General features: G+C 39.0%; 1 protein-coding gene across 2 annotated transcripts; it reads right to left on the bottom strand.

Moving 5' to 3' along the window:
• Nucleotides 1-2,275: 2,275 nt before the first annotated feature.
• On the bottom strand, nucleotides 2,276-27,253 carry dnajb5 (DnaJ heat shock protein family (Hsp40) member B5). 2 transcript variants are annotated; one of them, XM_017687271.2, is made up of 4 exons: nucleotides 27,196-27,253; nucleotides 21,749-22,000; nucleotides 15,950-16,581; nucleotides 2,276-6,540 (listed from the first exon to the last, which is right to left on the bottom strand). In XM_017687271.2, exons 2-4 carry the CDS (start codon nucleotides 21,957-21,959, stop codon nucleotides 6,307-6,309), a joined length of 1,077 nt encoding a protein of 358 aa, XP_017542760.1. In that variant the 5' UTR covers nucleotides 21,960-22,000; nucleotides 27,196-27,253; the 3' UTR covers nucleotides 2,276-6,306. The 2 variants fall into 2 exon arrangements, with proteins under 2 accessions (XP_017542760.1, XP_037387792.1); XM_037531895.1 differs by having other exon boundaries at nucleotides 27,100-27,196.

Raw genomic sequence — 27,253 nt, forward strand, 5'->3', positions numbered from 1 at the left:
TTGCTCCAGACAACATAGGTCCTAAGATCATTCAAGCACGCAAACCCCTCCACCATGATAAGGTGGTGATCCAAGGAGAGGGGATATTATCTACTTTTTAAAAATATTTATATATATATATATATATATATATATATATATATATATATATATATATATATATATTCTTCCTGTTATATTGTTTACACCATTACTGCTGTTACTGTCCTGTTTGGTGTGACTGCTACTGGCTGCAAAATTTCCTTCGGGATCAATAAATTTTCTATCTATCCATCCATCCATCTGTTTAAGAAAGTAAGGACAATTCAGTATTCCTTGATATGGGCCCTTTAAATGGTTCTTCGAGTTGTGAGGGTTCTACATATAACCATTGCTTTACTAAAGAACCATTGAAACCTCTTTTTAAGAATGAGTCTGTCTGGGATTTTAAAGGATAGTACTGTACATTCTTATCACCATCCGTTTCTTAGGCTGCCCCACTTACAGTTATCAGCATATTAAATGGAAGGTGAAGCAGTTAAAGGAATAGATCCCACACGTGTGACTCTGTGACTGAGACTAGAGAACTGGATTAATCAAGAGAAATAAAGTGGATTAAAGTGAAATAGTCTCTTGTACTCTGAATATGTATCCAACCAAAATGTATATTCTAAATATTACCTGGAATGGTGCCGACTAATGAACGCCACATAAAGAGCCCACTCTGTTCAGTTATTAGATTTCTTTATCTAAGAAAGTTACAGCAGTGAACGTTGTTCTGTCTTGTTCCACTGAAAGAGTAGTTCCTGAATCATTGGTTATTCTTGCCATTTGTCATACATACCAACATAATGAAGCAACGTCCATGTGTGTTACAGACCGGACAGTTAAACGTTAAAGAGGAAATCCAAAAGGCATAAAACGTGTGTCGCATTCATCAGTTACATATATTTGTGAATCTCAAAGGGCTTTTATAATTCTGTAATTACAATATAGAAACACTTCAACAAACGGTTGACCACATTTCCTCTCAAACATATGTCACGATTTGGAATGAACGTCATGACAGCCAACCCCTGCATGAACTCCTACCTTACATCTGGAAGTTATAAAGCTGCCTTACACCCATAATGAACCTCTTACGTACCTCTCCTATGTTACATTCTGCATATATCTAACACATTCAGTAGGGGGGGTGGAGGATGGGCCCCCTTTTTGAATGGGTGAATATTTTGCGGGTGGTTTGACAAATCAAGGTATCACATGATGCAACAAATTTAAATAATTTTAGCCAGAATTGTCAATATACAAGCACATCACATCAATGGTTCACCATTTCTGGATTTTCCAACCACCTGTTTTTTTTTTGCATATCATTACAAAGTGCATAAAAAAACTTGATAAAAAAGCCAGAAATCTGAGAAAATGCCTAAACATTGTAAAAGACCTTTTTACGCTTGGATGAGAAGTTGGACTTTCAATAAAAGGGATAATGGAAACCAGTTTCTCAATAAGAAGTGACATAGTGGGGACAAAAGCCACATGTTTGGCACTACATCCTATCAGAATTGTATGCAGCAGAGACCTTCCCAGGTGTTGGGTTGGTGAGGGCGAAGTTGGATAGCGGTTTTAGCCCACATTAAACGGACATCTCTGAACTCTTAGAGTTACAGCCGTGTACAGCTGTCAGACAGAGGGCTGTCAAAACTGCTCTACTATGATGATACAAGGTTCAAGTCTTTCTATTGCATGCGCTGCAGCCATCAGGACTCTCGTTTGAAGTCATAAGCGTGTCTAGTAATCTTTCAAGTATTTCAGTAACGATAGTTTGACTAGCCCAGTAGTTTTCAACCTGTGGGCCACAGACCCCCCAGTGGGCTGTGGAGGTACTGGCAGACAGCCCTGGGCCATCGGTTTTTCTAAATGTAAAGTTTTACAAAAATTCTGTTTTTTTCCTGCCTGCTTCAGTCCACTGCTACTCCCATAATCCCTAAAGCAGGAGTTCCAGTACAACAAAGATGCTAAACTCATACTCACAAACACAACTCACAACTGAGATGATTAGTTTGATCTTCCCCCTAAAGAGCTCAGTAATGCTGAGATAAATAATTGCCTCATCACGTTGATTTATCAGTCTACTCAGTCTTTAATAGGAACCTCAGTGTTTGTGCAGAAGCTGTTAATTAAGATCCTCTTCAGAATCCAATGAGCCTATTTGCTACATGCACCGTGCTCATTTTAAAATAGTTAATAAACAAACATTGATGGTATTGTATGTTTTTTTATTTTAGTGTATTCTAAAAGTATTCTCTTAAAAACACAAAAAGCAACTGTATTCTGAATACTGTCTTTACAAAATGTAACTTGGACTGAATGCAGATACTTAATGTCTGATACTTGTATTCTGTTACATCCCAACTCTGGCACCAACTGATTCTACAACTGCATTTTCTCAACAGCAGCAAAACGTATCATTTGGCTGTTTACCCAGAAAAGCTGACTGAAGAAATTTACCACACAAAATCCCATGTAGTGAAGATTTTTGGTTTATTTCTTGTCTTTGTAAAACAATTTTCCTTAACACCAAAAAGGGTCATAATATGGCCTAATTACTAAAAATGGAAAAAAACCCAACACATTCAGAACAAGCTTTAGCCCCGCCAAAGCACTAGTCCAAAAGGCCTCAACACTGAAATCACAGTGAACTGACACACTGCTTCATCCCTACTGAACATCACTTGCTTAGCAAATTCTACACATTTTTGAACCCAGTTATAAAGCTGGATTTATCGCAATACAAGTTAAAAGGTGATATTACAAAAATTGACATATCCAAAGACTTTGACTTGAGACACAAGAACCAAAAACAAGTATCAGAAGGTTCAGCATCCCAAATGATCACATTATATTGTGGAACACATAAATAATGTGTAAAAATGATATAAAATGAACAGGAATCCTAGAGCCAAACCCATATGAGGCAGCACTCTGGGGCAACAAACAGGCTTTGCGTTCATGCTCCGGTTTAGCCAGGCCCAACTGTGTGAGCACATATCTGATATTACATGTGCTGCGAATAAATTCTGATTGTATAAGAGACAACCTGAAAAGTGTGGAAATGTGGGCTCGAGCTTGATTGTCCATAGAAAAAACTTCCACTCAAATGCAGTCTATATTGCAGAAAGGCGATACATCATAAATCCTTTGCAAGGGATACAAATGTATATAAATCTTTGTTTTGTTTAAAACTCAAAGCTGTAGCTAATTAATATAGACTTTGCACATCTAAAACCGTAAAATGTCATGTATCAATCATACTAAAACTAAAAAGTAGAAATGTCTCTGACACGTCCCTTTCCTCTTGTGCATGGCCGCTTTGCATCAAACACTGGTATATTCAAACCACTGTGCGCATTTAACACTTTTAGAGCATTACATGTTTACAACTTACTTTAACCTTCATCTTTTGACTTCACAGTTTTCTGAAATAGACACTCCAAAAGTGCTTAGACAAGTTTCAGACAAGCCTTTATATATAGCTAAAATGAATCCATATGAAGGTAAATTTCACTGCTATATGTTGACTATATACACTGCTATATTTTGACATTCAAATCTCTCTTCAACCCAACATGACAAAGATGCATGATTGTCTGATAGTCCAGGTTGAGGATGTACTTTAAATAATACTCCTGCTCGGGAGCATTTTAACAAGCCTCTACTTAAAAAAAAAAAAACATTAATACTGATAAAAGAATATTGAAACAATTCCTAAATATATTCTAATGCAGTAGTGACCAGCTCTGGTCCTGGTCATCTAACTTACTGCAGAGTCCAGTACCAACCACAATCTGCCACACCTCTGCTCCAGCTAATTAATTTAAGTCCTTGATTGGTTGAATCAGATGCACTGGTGTTAAGAAAGGAGGGGAAACAGCATGTTAGACGCAAGCTAATCTCACAAGCCAGACTTCTGCATGAAGTCAGACGCCATCATTGTAAAAACCTGCTCACATACTCACTGTGCCCAAAAGCACCAGTTTTTGGGTAAAGAGCATGTCACCAAAATGAGTTAATCCAGTACACCAAAGATACCTGGATGGTGTACTACTCTGGTATCTTCGTGATACATTGATAGCACATCCTATAATGCAGGAATTTTCAACTCCTGTCCTGGACAGCCACTCTCCAGATGATAAATCTGATCAAACATGCCTGATGCAACTAATCTGTTATTTTCCAGCTTTAATATGTGTGTCTGAGAAAGTATCATCAAACCATCCTGGACTTCCAGCTTTCCAAGATCAGAAATGACCACCCCTGCAATGCAGAAAAGCATCATTGATCATCATCAGTGATTAGATGGCTAAGAAAATGAGGCAGATATTATGTTTGCTTTGATTGTCTCAGCCTCTCACTGTTGGTAGAGTTTAATCACACTGTAGTAAAGTTTGGTGGTCTCAGGCCACATGGAAATGGAGAGTTTGATATCTTTTGTACACAAAGCTGGCCATAAGTAACAGAGTTTGCCAGTTGCATTCTGATTTTGTCTGTACGTCCATGCATCAGTTTACCAGCTGAATTCTAGTCAGCAATAATTTATATTTCAGTGGACTACTCAACAAAGATCAAGCTTTTCAGAGCAAGACATATATAACACCCATCTCCCCCCAAAAGAGTGGGCAGTGATTGGTTGCTTGGCATTCAAACAACCTCTTTTGACAAAGCATGCACTTCTTGGCCACATTATTTGGTGAAAAGTAGGTAGAAGTCTGGCTTGTGAAACTAGGTACATGGATTCACATGGTAACTTGGGTATACTTTATGCTATGCTGCATACCACAAACCACATATACTGCATATAAGGAGTAGCATGCAGTATGTAGTATATACTGGTGCAAACTGCAGTACACAGTTCACAGTATCCTATTTTGAACAAAGCCAGTGATTATGGTGCACTTCATAGCTTAGCATGTGCCAAGAACCACTGTTTGACTGACAGTGTGACTTAGCCATTTTCAAAATGGGTCTGCAACAAAAACACATCCTTGGGGAAATAAAATGGTATAAACATCAGTAACCACTCAAATATATCTTGCTGAAGAGCTCCAAACATAACTCTCAAATAACTTCTAAAAATGTGCTGCTGTAAATTGCCAGTGGCTGTATCTCCAAAAGGCTCTTATGAAGTGTACGCAAACTGACATGCAGACAGCCAATCAGAATGCAACTGAAAAAAAAAACAGTTGTGGCCAGCTTAGCTTACTATATATAACGTACACGGAATGTCTGAGGCTGAGTCTAGATGCAGACTGGAATTAAACTCTGCAAGAAAGTAGATCTCCAGAAGGAAGGTTAGTGACCACTGGTCTAATCGCAGTTAATGCAGAACATCAATGTCAAAACCTCCTCCCAGTTACAGTACATGATCAGAAACCCCTCTTGTAGGACCTCTGAATATGAACAAATACACTACTGGACATAATAAACATTATTTGGGAAATAGGTGCTCCCCTTGAACTACGTGGGGAGCAGAGATGGGGTTGTTAATGCAGAAGCATGCTGAAACTACACTGATGTAATCTTCAGTGGAGCATACAGTACCATAATAGGCCTTGGTTGAGGTGAAAATACTACAGTCCTTTGATTACATCTACTGTTGTAACAGTACACTAAAATCTTGTGAAAAAAAGAACTGTTAGTTTGAGCCATATTAAGGCACTCAAAGATTCTGTGATTAGTAAATGTGGTAAACACGTCAGTAAAGACCTGTAATAAATGACAGCACCTAATAATCTGGTCACAGAGAACAAAGCACCTTTAGACTGCTGGGTTGGGACTGAGCATATAAATGTATCAAATGGTTACTATCCAACTTGCTGGTGCTATAGCAGCCCATCACTCTAAAGGACCCAAAGGCATATCCTATGTTCTGCTTTATTCAAAATTCTAATTTGAGCATGTTCACATGGTATTAAATAGGGGTGACATGTGAAGATGGTACAATAAATAAGCAATACTGTCTTTAAAATCAGCATAACATCCATCTGAAGCTGTCATTTAATGATAAAGGAGCAATTCTTCTACTAGTTTGATTCTTCTTCTTGTATATATTTCCCTTTTGCCTTCAAGTCATCCTTAAGAAAAAAAAAATATTTGGGGTAAATGAAAAAGAAAGCCCGGGCTATTCCTAAAAATGCAAAAAAAAAAAAATCCCAGATGAAAGCCTTGGGTTTCATGGTATCAAACTGCTTAATAAATAAAACAGTCCTGGACATTCTGTGTTCCTCTGCATTAGTGTTTGTGAAAAGATCCAACGAAATTCCTTTAAGACTGGGGTAAGTGCTGTTTGATGATCTCTTTGGACTGAGGAGGTATCCGGTCAGGAAAGCGCACGTGGAATTCCACTATCATGTCCCCGCGTTGGGAAGGATTCTTGGGGAAAGGCAAGCCCTCACCCCTAAGTCTCTTGATGGTGCCTGGTTTGATGATGTCATTGCAGGGCAGCGAGATCACCCGGTTCTCCATGGTAGGAATGTTCACTGTGCAACCACACAGAGCCTGGAAAAAGAGGAGAATGGGGGAATGCTGTCAGATAAGAGTAGAACTGACTGTTACAAAATCAGAAAGTCATCCAGAGAATAACACTGCTCTAGTGCAAAGACATTTCTTACTTAAATAAAAAATAACTATATGCACTATATTTCAAAACATGTTGTTTTATCCTAGATATTAAAAGTAAGCACTTATTGAAGTATACTGCTATTTATGCGTTTCCCCCTAAAATGCTAGTTTGTGACACTAGATTTAACAGCATAAAGTCACTTTCTGCTTTCATTAAACATGTTCAGTGTCTACGGCTCTGCATTCTGTAGTGAGGGGGGAATGGCACCTCTCATATGAAACACCATCATGACAGCAAGCAAGAAATAACTAGTACTCAGTGAGAGTGTTGAACAGAAGGATAAAATGGATCTTCAACAATTAGTTTAATAACTATTTAAAAGTTTGATTTTACCTGCAAAATGCACACAACTAGCATTCTGTGCCTCGCTTAATGTCCACCACACATGTTTTGATCAATGTTTTTCACAAATTCTTATAGATCAAGTTCTGACAGTCTGAGGGCCATTGGCAAGAGTGAACTCTAAGATCTCTAGATCAGCATGATCTAAAAGAGGGTGGTTTTGCTCTGGGCAATTTCTGTTCAGGACTTTAATGAATGAAGGGCAACCAAGGACAAAAAGTCTGTGAAAAGTCATTATATGTGGGGTCTCTAACATTTGCAGCATCAGTAAGAATTTTAGAAATCCAGTAGAGTGGCCAGGCATAACAAACACTAGTTATTAAACTGCCCTAGGTGCTCTGCATGAAGACAGCAGACGGTGCAAGACATGAGCCAATGATATGTTAGATTGTACTTTGTAGCTGGTGTCAAAAATCTTTTGTTGCTCATACTTGCAAATGTGGAGTCAATAATAGCCTTTTGTATCACGTCAGCCTTCAAAACATAGGCAAATTTCTATCTTTGGTAGTATTTTTGTGCAGACATTACATATTATAAAGGGCATTGCCATAATCTAGCATCTATCTTAAACATACAAGCCTAACATTAAGAACACGAGCCAGGAAGGAGTTGAAAATTTTAACCCTTGAAAGGAAAATCCTACCTAGAACAACTTGATTAAGGTGCTGCTGACTTGGTTAGGCCAAACCTCTTGACCTGGTCATTACTATTAAAGATAGTATATTTTCCTTTTTCTTTTCTAGCTGGATGCAGGTAATGAACAAACTAATGTACCAGGAACTGCGAACTGCACTGGCATGTGATGGCTAATAATCTCATTTGATTTGAGTGTATAACTTTGGACTCCATCAATCATTCATCTCTGTCTCTGTCACACTATATGACTTCTTATCACCTCAAGATTTGTCCAGAAGGCTGAAACATTGCTGTGAAGGTAAGATTGTGGCTAAAACAGCACAGTTTGAGCAAGGCGAGAAATATGAAAGTACAGAAGTAGAAGGTAATTAAGTATGACTCACTAGAGGGGGACTCTTGATGTACTGTCTATGAGCAAGTTTAGGGCTTGGCTTACGTAAATGTGGATAAGTGACTGTCTGATGTCTGCTATCTAAGTGAGCGTGTCGGTTGGTGGAGGGGGAGCTAATGGCCTGTACTGAAAGCTAATTTTAGCGGCTGCTCTCATTTTGCAGCACTGATGGAGTAACTGAAGATTCAGCAGAGGTCGTAAATAGTTGGCAAGTTTGTCAGAGAGGTTTAAACCAATCTATGACTACAAAGAATTTCCCTCGGTTGGACTCCTGGCATTTCCCTTAATCGATGGCAGGCACATAATGAACTACATTTAGGACAGTCAACAGAAGGTGCAGTTTAAAATGGAGGCGCAGCTGTGGAGTGTGACTCAAATCATTACCTGGCTGAAGAGAAACAGAGTTGATAATGTTTAAAGCGACTGACTTTAAGAAGACAGGCTAACTTTTTCTGGGATTTTCACAGTTTAAACCCGAGACCTCCCCTGCAGCACACTAAATCAAACTCTTAAGCATTAGTTGCCATCTCAACTGTCTTCCTAACTCAGGATATGGAAGGTACATTGGCTAATCCGAGAAGTTAAATCTGTGGCAGAGCTCATTACAATTCCAGCTTCCAAGAGTCTGCATTCTTTAAGCATTAATTCATCTCAGCTTATGGAGGCACAGCTTATCTTCAGCTTTCTTAATGATGAAGCACACAGCCTCAGAAGGCTACTTAGCAGCTGCCCCAAGAGACGAGGAGATGTGTTGGCAATGACATCAGCTCCTTTCTTCAGGCAGCAGCAACAAGCGGGGGGATTCATGGAAAGAAGGCTGTGGCTGAGGCTAACACAAACATTTGGCCTTGACCACATGCCAGGCATCTCCATGGCTGGCCTAATTTGGAACAATGGCTGAAGAGTGAAGGTTTCCCAAACAGCACCAAACAGCAACTAGGCAAGCTGCTAAAATGAATCAGCACAGATTTGGTTTATTAGAATTAAAGCAAAATGTAAGTAAGCTATAAGATTACAATGTATAGAACCACAATCAGCCTGAGCTTATCGGGATGAAATTAGCACCAAGGTAAGGCTTCTCTATGGTTTTAATCAAAAGTAAACCGAAGAAGCTCTCTTTAAATATAAGCTGAGTTTCATTTGGAGGCGATGTGTTCCCGAAACAAGTGCAACCTGCCTCCAGTCTTTCTCTCCAAATTTGTGTTTACGACAAACAGGCAGACAAAGATTTATGTGAGTTGGCATGCCCATGAGAGAGCAGCAGATGGCAGAACACTTTATTGCCTCTGTGATATTATAGCAGCACTAGCTTCTCATCAAGTCTCAATGTGGGCATCTAATGAGTATGATGAGCAGGAACAGCATATCTATGCCATCCTCGGGAAAGTTATTAAACACTGTCCCAGATTAGTGGCTCCACAAAATGAAAACATGTTTTCACTGCACTCTGGTTCTGAAGACCACATCAGAGCTAAGCTAAATGCAGTTGAATCTATTTTAGGTAAACAGCAGCCCTGCAGACATTTCTTTAAATTAGATAGCCCAAGAGATCAGCTAGCTTGACTGAGTTGACCCAGTCATATTTCCCTTGACTACAGTAAAGTATTAAGCTTTGAAACAGCCAGACATGGAAAACTCTCCACTTTTTATTATCCTTTTAAATGCTGATGGTGAAGCTATGAAACACATCAAGGTGACACAAGATGTGGATTATGGCTATTTTGAGGTTCAGTGAGAGGCTGTGAGGAATGTCTGATTTGTTTTCTAGGTCAGGAAAGTACTTCAGACAGATTAGATTTCAGTCAAATAAGCCAGTCAGTAACATCTTTCCTTATTGCATTTACAAAGTTCTTGGAATTAGTTAGCAGCATGCTTGAGCTCACTGGATAGACTCAGCGCTGGTCTGCATTGCACCAATAAACAGTAGCTTGTCACTCTACTGAGTCATATGGAGGTAAAGGGTCAGATAACACTGTATGAACAGGTCTATGTCTGGAGATGAATGTGAACTGGGGCTGCACAATTCACAATATGGACACAATATGGACATGATGCCAGTATTGTGATTATATTGCTACGTATTATTATTCTGATATGTCTCTTTCAATGCGATTTCAGAGATCATCCAGTGTTGTAGAACCAATGCCTAATGCTCTGAGCTGTTGGAGGTCCAATGCCGACAAGAATCACGTTGTAGTTATTTCGGATTCATCTTATTGAAGTGGAGACTGCAAAATGCTTTCTGCTCAGGGGTCGCCATCTCCTTGTAGACTGAATCGAACCATCTTCCGGTGACAGGAACTCTATGACCCCCTCTTTCAATTGGTATGTGTTTGGTTCCTATATATATATATATATATATATATATATATATATATTCTCATTGGTTAGAGGGCTTGTGTGTATACTGATGCCTTCTTAAACATCAGTTTTGAGAACGCCAATATTGTGGAAAAAATGATCAATCAATATATGCAGCCCTCGTGAGCTGAATGCAAGCTGGATGACTACTTACTTCCAGCATACTCTGCTTCTCAAAATAGCACATTAATTCCAATTCATCCATTTAATTTCTTCTATTACATGCCTGCTAACTTTTCTTTCTTTGTTGCCACTATGTATCTTCTACATTGGCTTTCCTGCTGTTTTGATTAAACAGAATGCTTACTCTAACATAGCATTTGCAATTAAACCTGCAACCAAAAATACACAGCATTCGATTGTTGCTGCACTTGCATGACAATTCTGTCGACACCGTTTGGCTTTGCTGGCTTTGCCTTTTCAGAGCATGGACTGTGTGCCCCAGCACATGACACCGTACCACGACATTCTTGAATGCTCACACTGTAGTGGGAGACGGTAAATCATGCGTTATGCTTGACCAGGCAGAGAATGGACTGCAGTTTAAACGGCTCAAAGCCATGATATGCCCCATACATTTGGACTTAGCCTAAGAATCACAGCATAAATACTGATATTGGTATCGATACCTTATTTCAATACTGATTCCTGAATGACACTTTTTAAAATTTTTATTAAAGCATCTTGAATATTACAAATACAAAGTGGATGTGGCTTAAACTAGAAATGAGTGTAAGGTTTTGGAAGTGGGTATTTGTATTGTAATTGATTACAGACTAACCATAAGCACTTTCATCAATAACATGCATTCAGAAAGTAATTTAGGCAGCAATCAGCAATCTAGATTTTGGAACAAGCATGTTTATTGGCTCATGGTTCCTAAGACTGACAACTTTGATACTAAATTTCAGTACTGGATGACAGACTTTTTTGATACTCCATTTCCAACCTAATATCAAGTAGAGATGTTCACAAATGGCTTCATGCGAGCCCAAGGCAAGTCTTGAGTCCCAGAGGTGTGAGTCCGAGTTGAATTTCGAGTCAATGAGGTGTGAGTCTGGGTCTTGAGACTTTTTTAGACAGTATCATTCTCGTTATTAGCTGCACCTGTCAGATTAAACACAGCTTTAAATAGCAAGCCTTTCATTACAGAAAAAAAAACTTTAGTCTGAAGAACAGAGCTGAACAGCTACATGCAGTAAATGAAGGGACTTTGAAACTTGAAATTGTTGGTTTGTCTGTAGTTTGTAAGTATGCTTGCTATTTGGCATAACAGTTATTCCAGCTGAGGTCTTATAGGATCTGTAGATTACTAAACTTTGGCAGGATTATCTGACAATTAGGGTTAATTAGCTACTGCTAGTTTTGCCTCTTTGCATTTACTGTATGTTGTACTTCAATCTGTCTTCAGACTGAAGGTTTTTGTTTAATGAAAAACTGAACCTGATGCTGTTATGCTCTGCGAGAAGAACATCATTACTGTAATTACTGCTTTTTACTTTTCTTGATTTCTGCTTCCAGGCCATGGATGCAGCTTAGGGTTTTCCCATAAAAAGCTCCAGTGCCAAGGGAACTTTCCTGTCACTCTTTTGCCAGTTTTCCTTTTCAGAAAGAATAAACTGGCCTGAAATGTTGGCATTTATTGCCAATAGTTCACTTATTAAAAAAGGGAGAAACAACAAGGCACCAAGAAGAAACAGCAAAAGAGAGCATTTTACATCACAGCAGTGACGACAGTTTGAGAGTTCTAAGTCTTGAGCCAGTTAAGCGTGCATCCGACTCGAGTCCCCATTTCTGGAAGAAGTCTTTAAGGTGAAAATACAAAGAAAAAAAAATTACATAATTTTCTTTTGAACATTATGAAGATTAGCCTAGCCATGAGCTACAAGACTAATGAAGTACACACATAATGACGTTTATAGCCCCCTTAGCATAGTGCTAACCGCTCTAAATCATTGCACACTTCTGCATCAGGTAATCTCATAGACTAAAGTACATTACATGGCTAAAATAGTATTAGCAGCCATCTTGATGTCTAAATTTTGTCAATGCATTTGTCTAGTTTTGCACTTGCAATCTTCCTAAATTGTGATATTTGTAGAGTAATGTTTAAGTGAAATGTAATAGTCTTAATTTCTATACATGCAATGTTATTGGTGTCACAGTACATCAGCGTTAAGATGTTTGATACAATGCTATTATTTAAAATCATTACAGGCCTCATAACTTAAATATATACCCTTTGTCTTAGGGACAAAATACAGTACAGCAGGTTCAGACAAATGGTGCAAAATCACTGTTTTGCACTGAAATATAAGGCTTTTTTACTTCTTTGCACAACTGGTAATTTATTTTTTTAGAATTCAATTCGAAATGTTTTTAAGCCACAACTGTACACAAAATAAAGCACCAATGCCCTGCTTGTGGAAAATAAGGCCACAGTCTGGGTAAATTTAGTGACCACTGAGGTTAACAAGGTCACGAGTTATTTTGGACACAATGGGCTGATGCCAGCTAAGCCCTCTGTTTCACCCTGTAAGTCCATGCAAATGAAAAGACTGTTGCCAAATGGTGGTCCAGTGATGGGACTGCAGTAAACCTGTCTAATCTATGTCTACGCCTCATTGATTCACAGGACTGCAGCAGCCAACTGACAAAACAACGCTCACTTTGTCTGTCTGCTAATAAGAGTGAATGAATGGTGGAAACCCACTGGGTCAGAAGAACCAAAGACAGTTCAAGGCAGATCATTGAATTTCTGAGCATGCTGATAATCAAGAAATGCATAATCCCATAATCCATAATTCATAATTCATAATGTCTTTCAACATGATTCAATTGTGCATTTTAGACAAACTTACTAGCTCAGGTTTTTTTTACAATGATAGAGGTCATGATGTCTACAATGAAAATATATCACATTTATTTACACATCTTCTGAGTTTTAAAGATAATATCGATGATGCTAAAATACTAGTCGTTTTCTTTGGGTACTATTTTGACTTTAGATATCCTGCATGTACCTCTCCACAATTAGTGTATTAAAACTATTGTAAAACAATGTGTTCATTCAAAAGGTAGGTTTTAGATGCATTAAATGCTCCAGACATCTGGTTCCTATCACTACCATTGTGAACAATTATTACTCTAAGTTTCTGCAGAACAGAGCATTTTCCATCAAACCACTCTGAATTACTTTGTTTATATCTTAGTAATTTATTGGTGGAATTCCCTTAGCCTCCACTGAAGGAATTCAACATTGTGAATCAGTTCAATCTATGGAGGAAACTCCCATGAAGGAAAGCAAACATAAGCGTGAATGGTTTTTCATGTTCTATATACCACAATCCTGCATTTCTCCAGGCCCCATTCAGCCATCGACTTATAAAGGTCGACTAAAACACTGCATACAATTAGCTGAAAAAACACAATCTTTCATCCTGTCTATTCACATTGTCATCCTTCTTTGCAAAATATTTCTGAATGCTTCCTAAATTCCCTCCGGAGATAATGACGTTAGTACAAAAGGTTTAGTATCTGATTTTACAGATTAATCTCCTAGATACCTAGTATTACTCTAATGTGGAAAGCACAAAGGTCTTTTTTTGGTTGTTCCATCTAATGATAGGTATTGTTCGACATAAAATCTTCAACTTATTAATGCCCCTCAGATTCAACTGATTGCAGATCCTTGCTACCATATTTTGGGCTGTAGTGATACAGGAGAACTTGGCTGTTTTAGGGATGCCCCACTATGAATAGCTTCAAATACTGCAGCTCTAATGTCTGATGGCATGTACATCTCATGACCTCTCCCCACTCTTCATCTTCTGAATGCTTACTGAGTCTCTCTCTCTTGCACTGCAAAATCATTTTAGCTGCACTACAGCAGTAAAAAGGAGCATGTTATAGAAAAACCATTAGAACATGGACAATTATAATTCTCAATTGAACTGAGTTACTGTAAGACCCATTGTGGACGCCCATTTTAAATACAATCATAGCTGGCATGGTGAAATGCTAACTTGAGGTGCAACAGCTTTTGTACACTGAACATATGCATAATATTATTTAAAGTCAGCATGAATCAGAAATCATAACACATTTTCCATCCATACCATGACACATTTCCAAATGAAACACAGTACAGAACTCTAAAATTGTGCAATTATGCTCATATTAGGAACTCTAGGTCTAAGCCACTTACTTTCAATGGGAAAACAGAATGGCATTTTAAAAAATCGCTGCCCTGTGGTAAACAAAAATATTCCAAACATGAAACGTTTCACTGGATCCTTTAAATTACAAGGTCATTTAGCAGTCATATATGAATAGTGCTACACGCATGTTACAAGCACACCTGCACTCTTGTGCATTAAAATGGTATCAAATGAAATATAAGTGTATTATTCAAATTCACTGCTATTACAGAACACCACTAGCTAATCAAACTGTGAGCTATTACTGCCAAAGGAACTTTTAAAATACCACATTCAACAAAGCTGTTTGGTTTGACAGCCAGATTTGTCAAAAGTGGTTTCTAAGTTGCTTTGCCAATAGCAGCCCACAGTTTGAGTAGCTGGAGTTTTTCTATTATAGTATTGAAGTTTTCCAGTATGGCAAACATTTGGTGAGGCTTCCAGTTATGATGTGAATTCAATGCACAGCAGTGTTAGGCTGCATGTAGGAATAGTGATATTCTAACTCTTCATTGACCCTGTAAAGATCCAGTGATCAGGTTTGGAACATTTTTGTTTACCACGGGAAGTGATAGCAGCGATTTTTCACCTTTCATTTTTCCCATGGAGAAAAAATGTTTAGATTTGTGATTCCTAATATAAGCATGACGCCGGCCACACAGCGATGACCTGACTTCAGAGGTCTTTAGGGACAGTCTGAGCTAGCTGAGTGTTCACTCAATGATAAACTCTTCAGGGGTTCTTTAGTAAGTTCACTGATTCTGTATAGCACCAAAAAGGGGTCTTCTGTTGTTACAAGCTTGACGTTGTGTTTGATGCGATATAGAACCCTTTTTTAAAAAGGTTCTATAGAATAATATACAACACATTCTGCATCAATCTGAAGAACCTTGCACAATGCAAAGAACACTTTAACTGGAACCAAAACATAATATTAATGATTAGGGAAATGAAACATAATATTAATGATTAGGGAAATTAAATATAATATTAGCTATTAGGGAAATGAAACAATGGTCAGTCTTGATACACTCCTCAGCAAGCATGGCCTGAAGCATATTCTACACAAGCACGGTCCTGGACCCTGGCCCTGGAGTACCCCTGTCCTGCATATTCTGGGGTTTTCCCAGCTTGAAGAGACATAAATAAATTTATCAGATATTAAACAAGCCCTTCCTGAGTCCTGGGTCTGAGGAAAAAAGCTAAAATATACTGCTGCGGCAGGTCTACTATAGGATCAAGGTTGGGAACCACTGCTGTAAAACACTCACATGCACTTCAGGAACTGCACTGAGTAAACCAAATTCTATATGTGAAATTGAATACCTCTATAAGCAAGTGAAACAGAGCACGTACCTCCTTAAGACTGATTTTGGCAGTGTATATGACGTTGGAGCCATCCCTCTTGAAGTGCGGGTGCCCCTTGTCTTTCAGCACAAATGCGATGTCAGCCGGAATGTTCTCAGGCGTCTCATCGCCCTCCTTGGGGAAGGTGATCTTGGTCCCTTCTTTCCAGCCTCTCTTGATGACAATATTAAGGATCTTGTCTTCTGTCCTCATTGTCCTTCCATCCGGGTTGAGTCGGCGACGAGTGATGCGCATGCGTTTGGTACATCCATGGTAGATCTCCTCAAGAGACACACGCAGCTCATGCACCACAGGAGGGTCCTGGACCTTCCTTCTGCCACTGTGCAAAGGCTCGTTGCGGTGCCGTCTGCCATGATGAAAACCATTGATGCCATTGAAGCCAAAGTGGCTGAAGGAGCTGAAAGGGTCATCATCTCCATCCATGTCAATGTCCATGTCATGGTCCCCGTGGTCTGCAAAGCCGTTGCTGCTTCCCCTGTGACGTCCAGAGCCAAAAAAAATGTCAAAGGGGTTAGAACCTCCAAAGAAAGAGGCAAAAGTGGCATGTGGGTCCCCATGGAAGGTGTAGTGATATGTAGTCCCCTGTCCACTAGAAGAGCCAGATCCTCCAGTTTTGAGTCCTGAGAAAACAAATGAAATGAGTTAATACATCTTCAAACTGAATAAGAATCACTTACTATCATTTACTAAAAATATCAGTTTCAGTATACAGTATCAGTTTTAATAACAGCTCCATTATCACTCATTCCAAACTATGCAGTGCTGACAGAACACACCAGGAAAATCTCTAATGCATGTCGAAATAAGTAAAGTTTGCCAGACAAATTTCTTTCTCCTCTATCTATGCATATTCTGCTCTACCCCTCAAGTTCTGCTCATACCCTTATAAGCTTATTTTAGTTAAGGTGGTCATTCCATGCTAAACCCGATGAGTGCTCTTCTCAGAATGTTCATCCAAAAATAAAAGTTTGGCAGTGTTAGCCATAGTCAACTTGCATAGTCTGTATATGTGAAAGGCCAGTTTTATTCCTGCAGGGTTACTTTGTGCAGTTAATGACTTGTATAACAATGTAATCATTAGGGATGCACGATGATATTGGAATCAGCATATATTTGTTTAAAAAACACTGTCGGCATCAGATGGATGTTTACATTTAACCAACATTTCAAACCAATATTGAATGATGTATTTATTGTACTGTAAAAGAGCTGAAAGTTTAGTTGACACTGGGCTACCATGTTAAAATATTTGCATATTATACATTTCACTGCATCTGTAGCTTTGTAATTGAAAAATGTGCACAAGAACACAAAAACTGCACATCTAAAATGTGGAGTAATGTTTTATGCATGGATGAGTCTAAATTTGTAATTGGGGTTATTTGGATCAGAAGAAGTAGTAAATGCAATCAGCTTCTAAGACTGAGCTTTGGAGATTGCAAAATATCCCTGCAGATTTCCTTGAAAAACTGAAGTGAGTCTGCCTAAAAAAAAAAAACTGAAGCAATTATAAAGGCAAAGGATGGACAAAATAAATAATGATATAAAAAAATGATTGATTGAAAATTTATATTACAAGTAGTTGTTGCACCGTGACCCTATCTGGACTAAGCGGTTAACAATGATGATGATGCTGATGATGTAGTTGTTGAGGTTCTGAGTAATTTTATGCCTTCTTCTCAGAATAAAGACTTATTATATACTTAATAATTGGAAATTAAATAAATGAAAGGGTAGCTAATTTTTGGTCAGTAGTGTATGCAAATGATAAATCGGCATTGGCCCACAATTCCTATATTGGTGAATCCTTAGTAATTAATGGAAACTGTTTGCCTGCAGGAAACTGCAGAATGCTTATATCAGCTCAGGGTCATTTTCCTTGAATGAGAAAAAGACAGTAATTCTTCAGTACTAACTACCTTGGGGGTTTACCAGTTTAAATGATTTACTTCTAATGTGAACAGATTCATACAAGAAACCTGGTACTACAAAAGTTGGTTCTTGTTATGACACAAGGCTTTTAAAGGCCAGCCTCATCATATATTCAACATACCATCCTCTTACTGATGATTAGATTGCTCACAGAACAGCACGTTTGCCATGCTGTTTTAAAAAACCCAATATTCTCCCACTGAAATAGACAAAAATAGGGCGAGGGCAATTACTGCTGGACTCACACCATTACATGACCTTACACCTAAAATGTCCATATGAATGCAGTTTAGATAGAAGTATATGGGCTGGAGGTTAGGGAACCAGCCTCGCAACCGGAAGGTCGCCGGTTCCATCCCCAGAGCTGACAGCACATGACTGAGATGTCCTTGAGCATGACACCTAACCCCCAACTGCTCCCTGGGCGCTGTGGATTGGGCTGCCCACTGCTCCGGGCAAGTGCGCTCACTGCCCCCTAGTGTGTGTGTGCTCACTAGAGTGTATGTGGTGTTTCACTTCATGGATGGGTTAAATGCAGAGGTGAAATTTCATTGTTATGGGACTAATAAGGGTCACTTAATCTTAAATCAAGTTTACATCACAGTTAAGCTCTACCTCTTGAAAAGGGAAAAAGCAGGGTCACCCAGCAATATAATGCTATACTAATGACAGACACTTGTAAACCCACTGCAGCTGCCCACTGAGATGATTATTCCATGGGCAGTTTTTTAAGGACACCAGTTAGCTAGGGTGAGTTCATGACACTGCAGTGAATTTAATTTCATTGCAACTGCTCACACTTCTCCATTTTGAAGTGTAAAGCTTGCCAGGCAGCTTGCCAAATGTGTCTCTCTCGCTCTCTTTCTGTATTTAGATACAGAAAGAAGACAACATAAATTAAGACAGATGGGTACAGTACACAGACAGCCTCCTCTCCTACACAAACAGCCTACCTCACTTCTATTCTTACCCCTTAGCAAGCTTAACCCTTTACTCTGTAAGAATCTGTCTGCAGACTTCTATTCGTCACACTTTTAATGACATATGTGGTTTCATATGACACTGTGGTTTCATAGTAGGGTTGGGCAATGTGATGATATTTAGTCAGTATTGTGATTAACTACATCACTATATTCTTTTCTGAGAATGCTTTTTGTAGATACCGTAAGGAATTAAACAACACTAACTGCTTATTTTATTACAAAGAGTGCATCTTTAGTCCTGTGTACGAGGATTTGGTGCAGTATGCAAAAAAACTTAATAAAAATCTAGTTTTTGATAGTATTTTTCTTTTTTTTTGTCTAAGGCAACTTATCCAACCTCAACATCATGATGTAGTGTGTTTTGTGAAATATATATGTATTATTTTTGGCACATTATCCATATGGCTATTTTATAGTAGATAGATTAACAGTTGAATAATAAGCCACAACTTTTGTTGGAAAATAAAAGAAAAAGCATGTAAGAGAAATTAAAGGAAAATGGCCTCATCCAGTACAGATGATGGTCTGAACTAGGGTTACCTCAGCAACATAATCTGAACAGGGTTAAGCCAACACCATCGCTGTTGGGACAAAACCATATATCTTAGTTTTTATCACTAAAAATGCAAACACTAGCTGCCTCTTAAATTGTTTGAAAATTACATATTAAATGGGCCAGTAGAAATGGTCTATAGTTAATTGCAAACAGTCTTTAACTTCCACTTTAAGTTAGGAATATTCTGAGGTACATGTTTCGTCTTCAACAATTGGGATTACAATTCTATTAAGACAGCACTGAAAGTCCCTCTGTAGGGTCCTGCAAAATTAACACCCATTTGCTAAGATGGACGACTGATGGCTTGTAATAAAGGATAAAGGCACACACTGCAACTGCTGGGACTACGGCTGAGTCATCTACGATTGAATTTTCTCATATAAAATATAGGCCACTCTGCATACTTAATACGGCTTCATCATTAAATATGCATCTTCCTTGCGCTTTGCGGGTTACCTTGAAAACAGACATTAGCTCCTCTGGCCAAAACAAAAAATGGGAAACCGTCATTAGATCTGTAAGTGGGTCATGTGGGAATAACCATATTCCCATTTGTTTAGACACAGTCCTGGTGTTTTTAAGGTGATATTTGGCATTGGCTGCATTTCCTCAGCGGTTTCTCAGCAGTGAGAATCTGACGGTTGAGTTTTTAACTTATATGCACAGATGAAGGAGCTTCTGAGCCAGTGCTGGATCCTTGGAGAGCTATACCCTATCAAACCGCTGCTATGCACTATGTTACGTATTCTGTAGCTCTGTATCAAACTCTCAGTGCCTGAAGGATTTGCATGGCGTTATGGCTGGAGAGGTTTAAAGCGAGGCTGCCCTCAAAGAGAATCTGTTTCACTATGGTCAAATCTGCAAGCTGCAGCCACTACTTCTTGGAACAGTCTCTGGGCTTTCTGACAGTTTTGCAGAATCTGTAAAAAGGTATAGCATATAGGAGCCTGTAGAAAAAACATCAAAGCATTTCTCACATATCCCGAACTCGCAGCTCACATCTGAAAACCAAGAAAATGCAGCTGTCTAAAGACAGATGAGTCATGTTGGCACCTGGCCTGGTATGGAATCAGCTGAAATCCTTTTGTTGCTACAAACATATTTTGCTTTTCTTTTTAAACACTGGCCACTTCAGCATTAAGTGCTAGAGATCTTCAAGGAGCAACTGGATTGGCTTTAAATGTGTGTAGAGTTATGTGACACTTCTAGAAGTGATGGGTTTGGAGAGTGTAAAAATCAGCTGTGGAGTCACATGCATGAGGAAGAATATGATCCTTTTATGGACTGAGACATTATGGCTTGTGCTCATGTAAATACACTGCTGTGTTTTGGTCCATGATGCAGTGTGCAGACTCCTGTTAGTATGTTGGATGTTCAGTCCATTACATAGACAAAGATGTACAAACAGAGGAAAAGATATGGTATTTTAAAAGGATGATTTGGTGAAAAATCTTCCAATTTAATTTAATCTAAAAATCGCCTTACCCAAAATGTAGTTGATGAGTCAAGATGTATTTGCCCTCTAAAGTTTGCTTCTTTAGCTTTGAACTGGAGCTGTGAGAGTAACATACCTAACAGGTAATAGACATCTAAGTCACTGAAAAAGATTTTTGTTCAGTTACTTTTTAGCCTTTTTATCTCCAATGTAAAACTAAAGCAGCAAACTTCAGACACCAAACATATCCTGGCTATTTGACTATATTTGAGGTAAAAGAAAGGACTGTATGTATTACGTTTTTCACAGACCTCTTCTTTTAAGTCACTGAAGATAGATATGCAGACCTAGAAGCACATTACCCAAGTCCAAAATATCAAGTTTCAATATCCAACTCGTTTTCAAGGTTTTAAGAATAACTATACTCCACAAAGACACCTGGATAACTTTCACACATTTATAAAACATAACTTTAATTCTGAGTTGAACTACTTTCCCCATAGGAAAGAAAACAATCACTTTAAAGTCTCTGTAGTTTCTCCTGGACAACAAGATGGAAAGACCAAGGACTTCTACTTAAGTCTCCTGCTGCTCAGATATTTCTCCGGAACAAAAGACTCCAGTAATTTCACAAGCGTGTCCTCAAGCCATGCAGTGAGATTTACCAAGATAATAACCCTCATGTTGATCTACAACTGAACAAAAGACTGGAACTCAGCGATTTCTCATCCACAACTAAGAGCCTTCTCAGTTTTGCTCCTGTAAACATATATTGTAATTTTTATCTGGGCCAGAAGTATCTCCTTTTTGTCTAATGCTATTTACCAAGATTATAATGACCGTTGTCCTGAACAAAACATACTGGATCTTATTCCACTTACCATCCTCTCCATACTGGTCATATATGACCCTTTTCTTTGGGTCACTCAGGACTTCATATGCCTCTGCTATTTCTTTGAACTTTTCCTCAGCATTAGGATCCTTGTTTTTATCTGGATGGAATTTGAGGGCCATCCTTCTGTAGGCCTTTTTGATCTCGTCCTCATTGGCACCAGACTGAATGCCCAGGATCTTGTAGTAATCCTTTCCCATGGTGCTGACTGATAGTGTCCTTCTGAAACCACCCTTTCTTTCTGGGAGACAATGGAGAACACAGGTTAGCCTTACACCAGAGAAAGCACATACTGAACATGAATGACTGACAACTAAGCAGACTATTCAAAAGAGAGCCATTATCTGGAGAAAGAAAAGACATGGTTATACCACTAACAATGAAATGAAGTGCTTGAATAAATTATAAGAATAAAAACATGCCGGTGACTAAACAGCAAAGTAAATTTAGAAAGCAGTTTTAGAACCTACAAGATGACAATGTGGATAAAGAAGTGTGGACTACATTAGACTGCAATGAATACTGCAGCTTTGGATTAGGAAGTGAGTAACTACTTAACAGTACCCCTCTACCTTGAACAGCAATGGCAGCTTTAGCATCATGGAAACTATTGGATACAATTGCCTTTTATGCATTAACCTTAGCAGTACTCGTTTTGACTATTAGCTTAGTGTAGTACAACTTTTTTTTTTCTTGGTTATTTTTAAAAATGTGTCAGAACAAATAGGAATTTGTAAAGCACAGAATACCAACTATTTCTGGGTAAGGATTTTCATAAGGCAGAGGCAGGGGACTCCAGGCCTGGAGGGCTAGATTCTTGAACAGTTTGGTGATTTTCATGATTGAACTCCCTGCCAGCTTTAGTTAGAGTGTCAGAACAGGAAAAACACCTAGCTGTGTGAGAGTCCAGCCCTCAGTTCCCCACCATTGTTATAAAGGTTGGAACAATAATTCAACGATGAACAATGTCATGTTTTTGCATTTAATCCCCCAATATAAACTAAGCATTGACAATGCAGGCATTAAAACAAATGTGTAACAGGTATTTCCAATTGCTCATGTGTTCCATGTTCTCTTAATCGCACACTCATTAAAAGAGCTGTGAATGTGTAGGAATGGTTGAGGCTTGTGATTCTGGCTTTGAGCTAAAAAGCACACAGCAAGATGAAAAAACTAGAAATGAATTGTGATGGAAAAGCAAGCCAAGGAGAACCATTACTGAGCAATTGGCCATCACATAATCAACAGTATGGAGTAACTTGAAATAGAAAATCCTGGAGGAGTAAGCAATTTGCAACGGCCAACTCATTCAAAGAAAGGCCACAGCAGCAGACGAGTTCCAGGGGACTTCTGCAGTTTCGTTTCATGGACAGATGATGTGAAGATAAACAAGATCAAAATGGAAACAAAAAAGTGTGGGGAAAGAGGGTTTACATATTTTCTCAAATTTCTTCATAACTCAATGGTTGAGATGTAAACCGTGTAAAAAAGTAATTTGTGGATTTGAAATGAGAAACTTACTGACTCTGATTTTTTTTTCAGTGGTGCTGATGGGAACCATTCTACAATGCAAATGCAGCCATTAATATACTAGCCAAAACCACCAGCAAGCCTACACGTGCCTTCTGAGTTTTTACATGAAATGTTGATCATGGTAAGATAGTGGTAGTGGTTCCTATCACCACTGATGTAAACTAGTTTGACTCTGTAAGTTTCTCTAAAATGAAGTATTTTACATCAAACCACTCTGACTGACTTTGCTTTCATCTTAACGACTGAACTGAAAACACTCAAAGCCATATTACATCCTAGGCATGTATAGCAGCCTTTGAAACTGACTAGCTGATCTTCATTGATTACGCAAATAATGATGGTACTAGCAGTACTAAAAACATCTATTCAACTTGACCATAAAAATGACCCCAGACCCATCAGGCAGAAGTTCAGAGTGCAGAAAAAAAGGTGCACACTGAACCAAGTGTCAAGGGAAGTAGATTATATCCCACAATTAAATCTGAATCTCTTTAATACAGAATTTATTTCTTACACCTAGGAATAATAGTTCTTTAGCTTTTATGTCTCCATGAGGCTTGTTATGTTCCTTGAGAAGGACGCTGTGACATGAGGTAAGGACTTGTTCTTGTCCAACTCTGGTTGATCCCACCTGAAATAGTAGAAGCCGATGGTACAGGAGTTGGAACTGGGTTTTCCCGTCATCATATAACTGGCTGAAAGGTGACATTCATCAACCTTGATCCTTCACTTCAAGGCCTTGAGTCTCCCTGAGATGCTCGAGATTGACACCGTCTTTGTTGACTAAATCTTACCAACGACACTGTGTTTAGTTATGTTTCAGAACCAATCCAAGCAAGTGATGATGGTAGTGTAAGTTTTTATTTGTAACTATGAATCAATTGTAAATGATATTAATATTGATTGTCTATTTTACACAGAAATGTCTAAGCTAGATGGGGAAGATGTGTGAGTGCTCTCAACTGACCAAGTCTCCTGACTTAAATCTAGTTGAGCATTCATTGCAGTTGTTAAAATAGGAATCTCAAGTAATAAAAACCAACCAGCTGAAGGAGAGCTGGGTTTGAGGCTTGGCAGAGCATCTCCAAGGACTATATGAAAAGACGCCAGTATGCAAAATGCCAGCAAAGATGCCGGTATGTCCTAAACTTCAGACAGCTATTAAATCTGAGAGGAATCCAACTAAATACTAACTTCATGCAAATATAGTTGGCTTTAATCCCTTAAATGGAGAGGACCTGCTGTTGGCTCCAAACTTCTATTTCTTACTCCTATAAATTAAGAATAACTTGCATTGCTTTCCATGTAGGCTAGTTACTGAATAATAAGCTTCAGTCTAGGATTTTAAGGAGTTAAATGTATTTGTCCCAATACTTCATCTTACTGTGAAGTACAAATACCATGAGCATGGAACAAATTGAAAATTTTTACTGTCCCAATATTTTTGCTTCTCACTCAATCTCAGTCATCATTTTTCAAACAAGTTAATTTCACCATATGTGCTGCATGAAGGCTAAACAGAAGTGATCTCATCATTCAATGTGTTTTAATGTCCAAGCCAGTCTAAAGTGGAAACCAGGTTACTCAGAATTTCTCCCCAAATGGGGCTGTAGCTGAAACCACCGGTCCTCATTAAAGGGGAACTTATGCCTTGTATGATTAAATGGCTAACATATCAACAAAGTCATCCAGAGTGGTGTGGCGTGAAATGCTTCATTCTAGAGAAACCCGTCGAGTCAGAATTGTTCACAGTGGTGGTGATAGGAACCAGATGTCGAAGGAGTGTAATGCCTCTAAAAGCTCCCTCACTGAAAGTTATTACATGAAATGGTTATGAAAACACTGCCTAAGCCTGAGACATTGTTCACAGTAGATTTGTGATTAAAAAGTAATTTTAATCAATTTATTTTAATCCATACACGGAGGAAGGATACATGAAGAGTGTTTGAAGGCAAAACAGTCCCCCAAGAAAACAGATTTTCCACTATTTTACCATCATCAACATTGCATATAAAAGCTCAGAAAACATGTGTAAGTTCAATGGTGGTTATGAAATGGCTGAAGTTGCACTGTACACATCAGTGGCCCCTGGTTCCCATCACTACCACTACAAAGAAATCTGAATCGGTATGTTTCTCTAAAAATAAACCAAACCACTCTGATTGATGTTTGTTTGATGTTTGTTTGTCTCAACAATTGAATTAGACAGCAATTTTGAAAAATTGGTAGAGTTCCCCTGTAACGCTCTCAAAGTGTGACTGAAACTCAACAAAACCGGCTGCAATACATTTTCTGTAGTAGTCACTTTGCTATGAATGATGAATGCATTTCTAAATGTTTAATGAACTCCACAGAAATTAATTAGGGGCTAGAAAACCCTCCAGTTACCTTCTTAACATTCCGTTGCACCTTAAATGGTGCAGCAGTTACTGCCAGGCGCCCATACAGACAGACAATTTAAGGGGAAATCCACCATTTTTTAAAAATTCCTTGGACTGTTTGAGGTTAAATGATTCACTGTTGAGAAACTCAGAGACTCAGATTTCTGTACAGTGGTGCTGACAGGAACCAGGGGTCACATAGCCATGAGTGGGTTCAAATAATGGATTAAAGTAAATTTTAAACAAAAAGTTTATTACAAAACTGTCCTAAAACAATGTGTCAGACTTCAGGCTGCATATATACACATGTAATAAGTTTCTGTGAGTAGGATTTCAGAAGCATTAAATCTTCAGACGTCTGGTTCCTATCACCACCATTGTGAACAGATCTGACTTGGCTAGTTTCAAGCATTTCACACCAAACCACTCTGTCTGGCTTTGCTTACATCCATGTAATTACGTAGGTTTTTTTTTTTAATCGGTGGAGTTCCCCTTTGACTGCTGCACCATTTAAGGTGGAACGGAACATGCGATTAAGAAGCTGGCGAATAGGAGGCTAAACCCAGCCTCAGCCTCGTGATGCTCTGCAGAACGGAGCCGGTTTGCCGCAGCCAGCGCCGTTTTTCCCACCTCACTCTCCTCCACTGCTGCACTTAATGATGTCATGGCGAGCCCTAATGTTGATAAAAGAGAAATATTAGAGGGGAATTCGCTCGGTGACATCGACATGTCTGACGTCACGGTCGCTTAAAACAGAGACTACGGTGGTCTCCTGGCATTCCGCCCTGTATATGAGTATATATAGCTATATATTCACCCACAGTGTCGTTATGACAAAGGATTCCCCCACAGCAGCGGAAAAGACTGATACAACACAGTCGGTCAGTCTCGAGAGGGGGGTGGGGTGGGGTGGGGTGGGGGGTGGATGGAGTTGTACACTGTGAACCTTTCCTCACTTAATACAGCAAAAAGCTTGAAAACCAGATTTTTAAAATGACAGCACAGCCTTCTTAAAGTCACCGCCCGCCGTTATCGATAGTCTAGATAAAACACGCTGTTATATCAGCTGAAGCTGTAATAATAGCTGTAGTGTTAATGGTCGCCCCCGCCTCCGCAGCCTGGAACACAATTAGAGCAGACTTAACATATTTCAGTCAGTCAGCGACGTGAAGTTGGTAACTTGTGTCCACCGTCTCCAGAAGCTCATTACATTCATAATGCCGCTGAAATCTCTGAAAAAAGGCAAATGTGTCAGTTCAAACCGACTGGATGTAAGCAAAGCCCAGTGAAATTGCCCGGGGTCGCCTAAATATCAACGAATTAATTTGAATGAAACTCGAAGTGTCAACTGAAAAGAGGCTACAAGAAGATACAGCCTACCTGAAACCTCACCCTCAGGACCAAAACACCACTTACTAACACGCACCTCACATTTCAGAACGGGGGGGTTCCAGTCCAAACTGTGTCCCAGACCCACTGGTTAGCATTCATACTGCTATTGTAGAGGAATCTGTAAGCTTACCGTGTCTGAGTGTCTCCCCGCTGACTGGCGCTTGCAGTTTGCCTGTCGTCCAGCTCCA

The sequence above is a fragment of the Pygocentrus nattereri genome, chromosome 20, assembly GCF_015220715.1.
Source record: "Pygocentrus nattereri isolate fPygNat1 chromosome 20, fPygNat1.pri, whole genome shotgun sequence".
NCBI lineage: Eukaryota > Metazoa > Chordata > Actinopteri > Characiformes > Serrasalmidae > Pygocentrus > Pygocentrus nattereri.

Bases quoted from the DNA above. Each gene is read 5' to 3' on its own strand.
- dnajb5 (XM_017687271.2), bottom strand. From the start codon at position 21,959: ATGGGAAAGGATTACTACAAGATCCTGGGCATTCAGTCTGGTGCCAAT. The intron at 16,582-21,748 runs GTAAGTGGAATA...TTGTTTTCTCAG, and splicing joins TGACCAGTATGGAGAGGATG to GACTCAAAACTGGAGGATCT. The intron at 6,541-15,949 runs GTACGTGCTCTG...CTCTTTTTCCAG, and splicing joins CCAAAATCAGTCTTAAGGAG to GCTCTGTGTGGTTGCACAGT.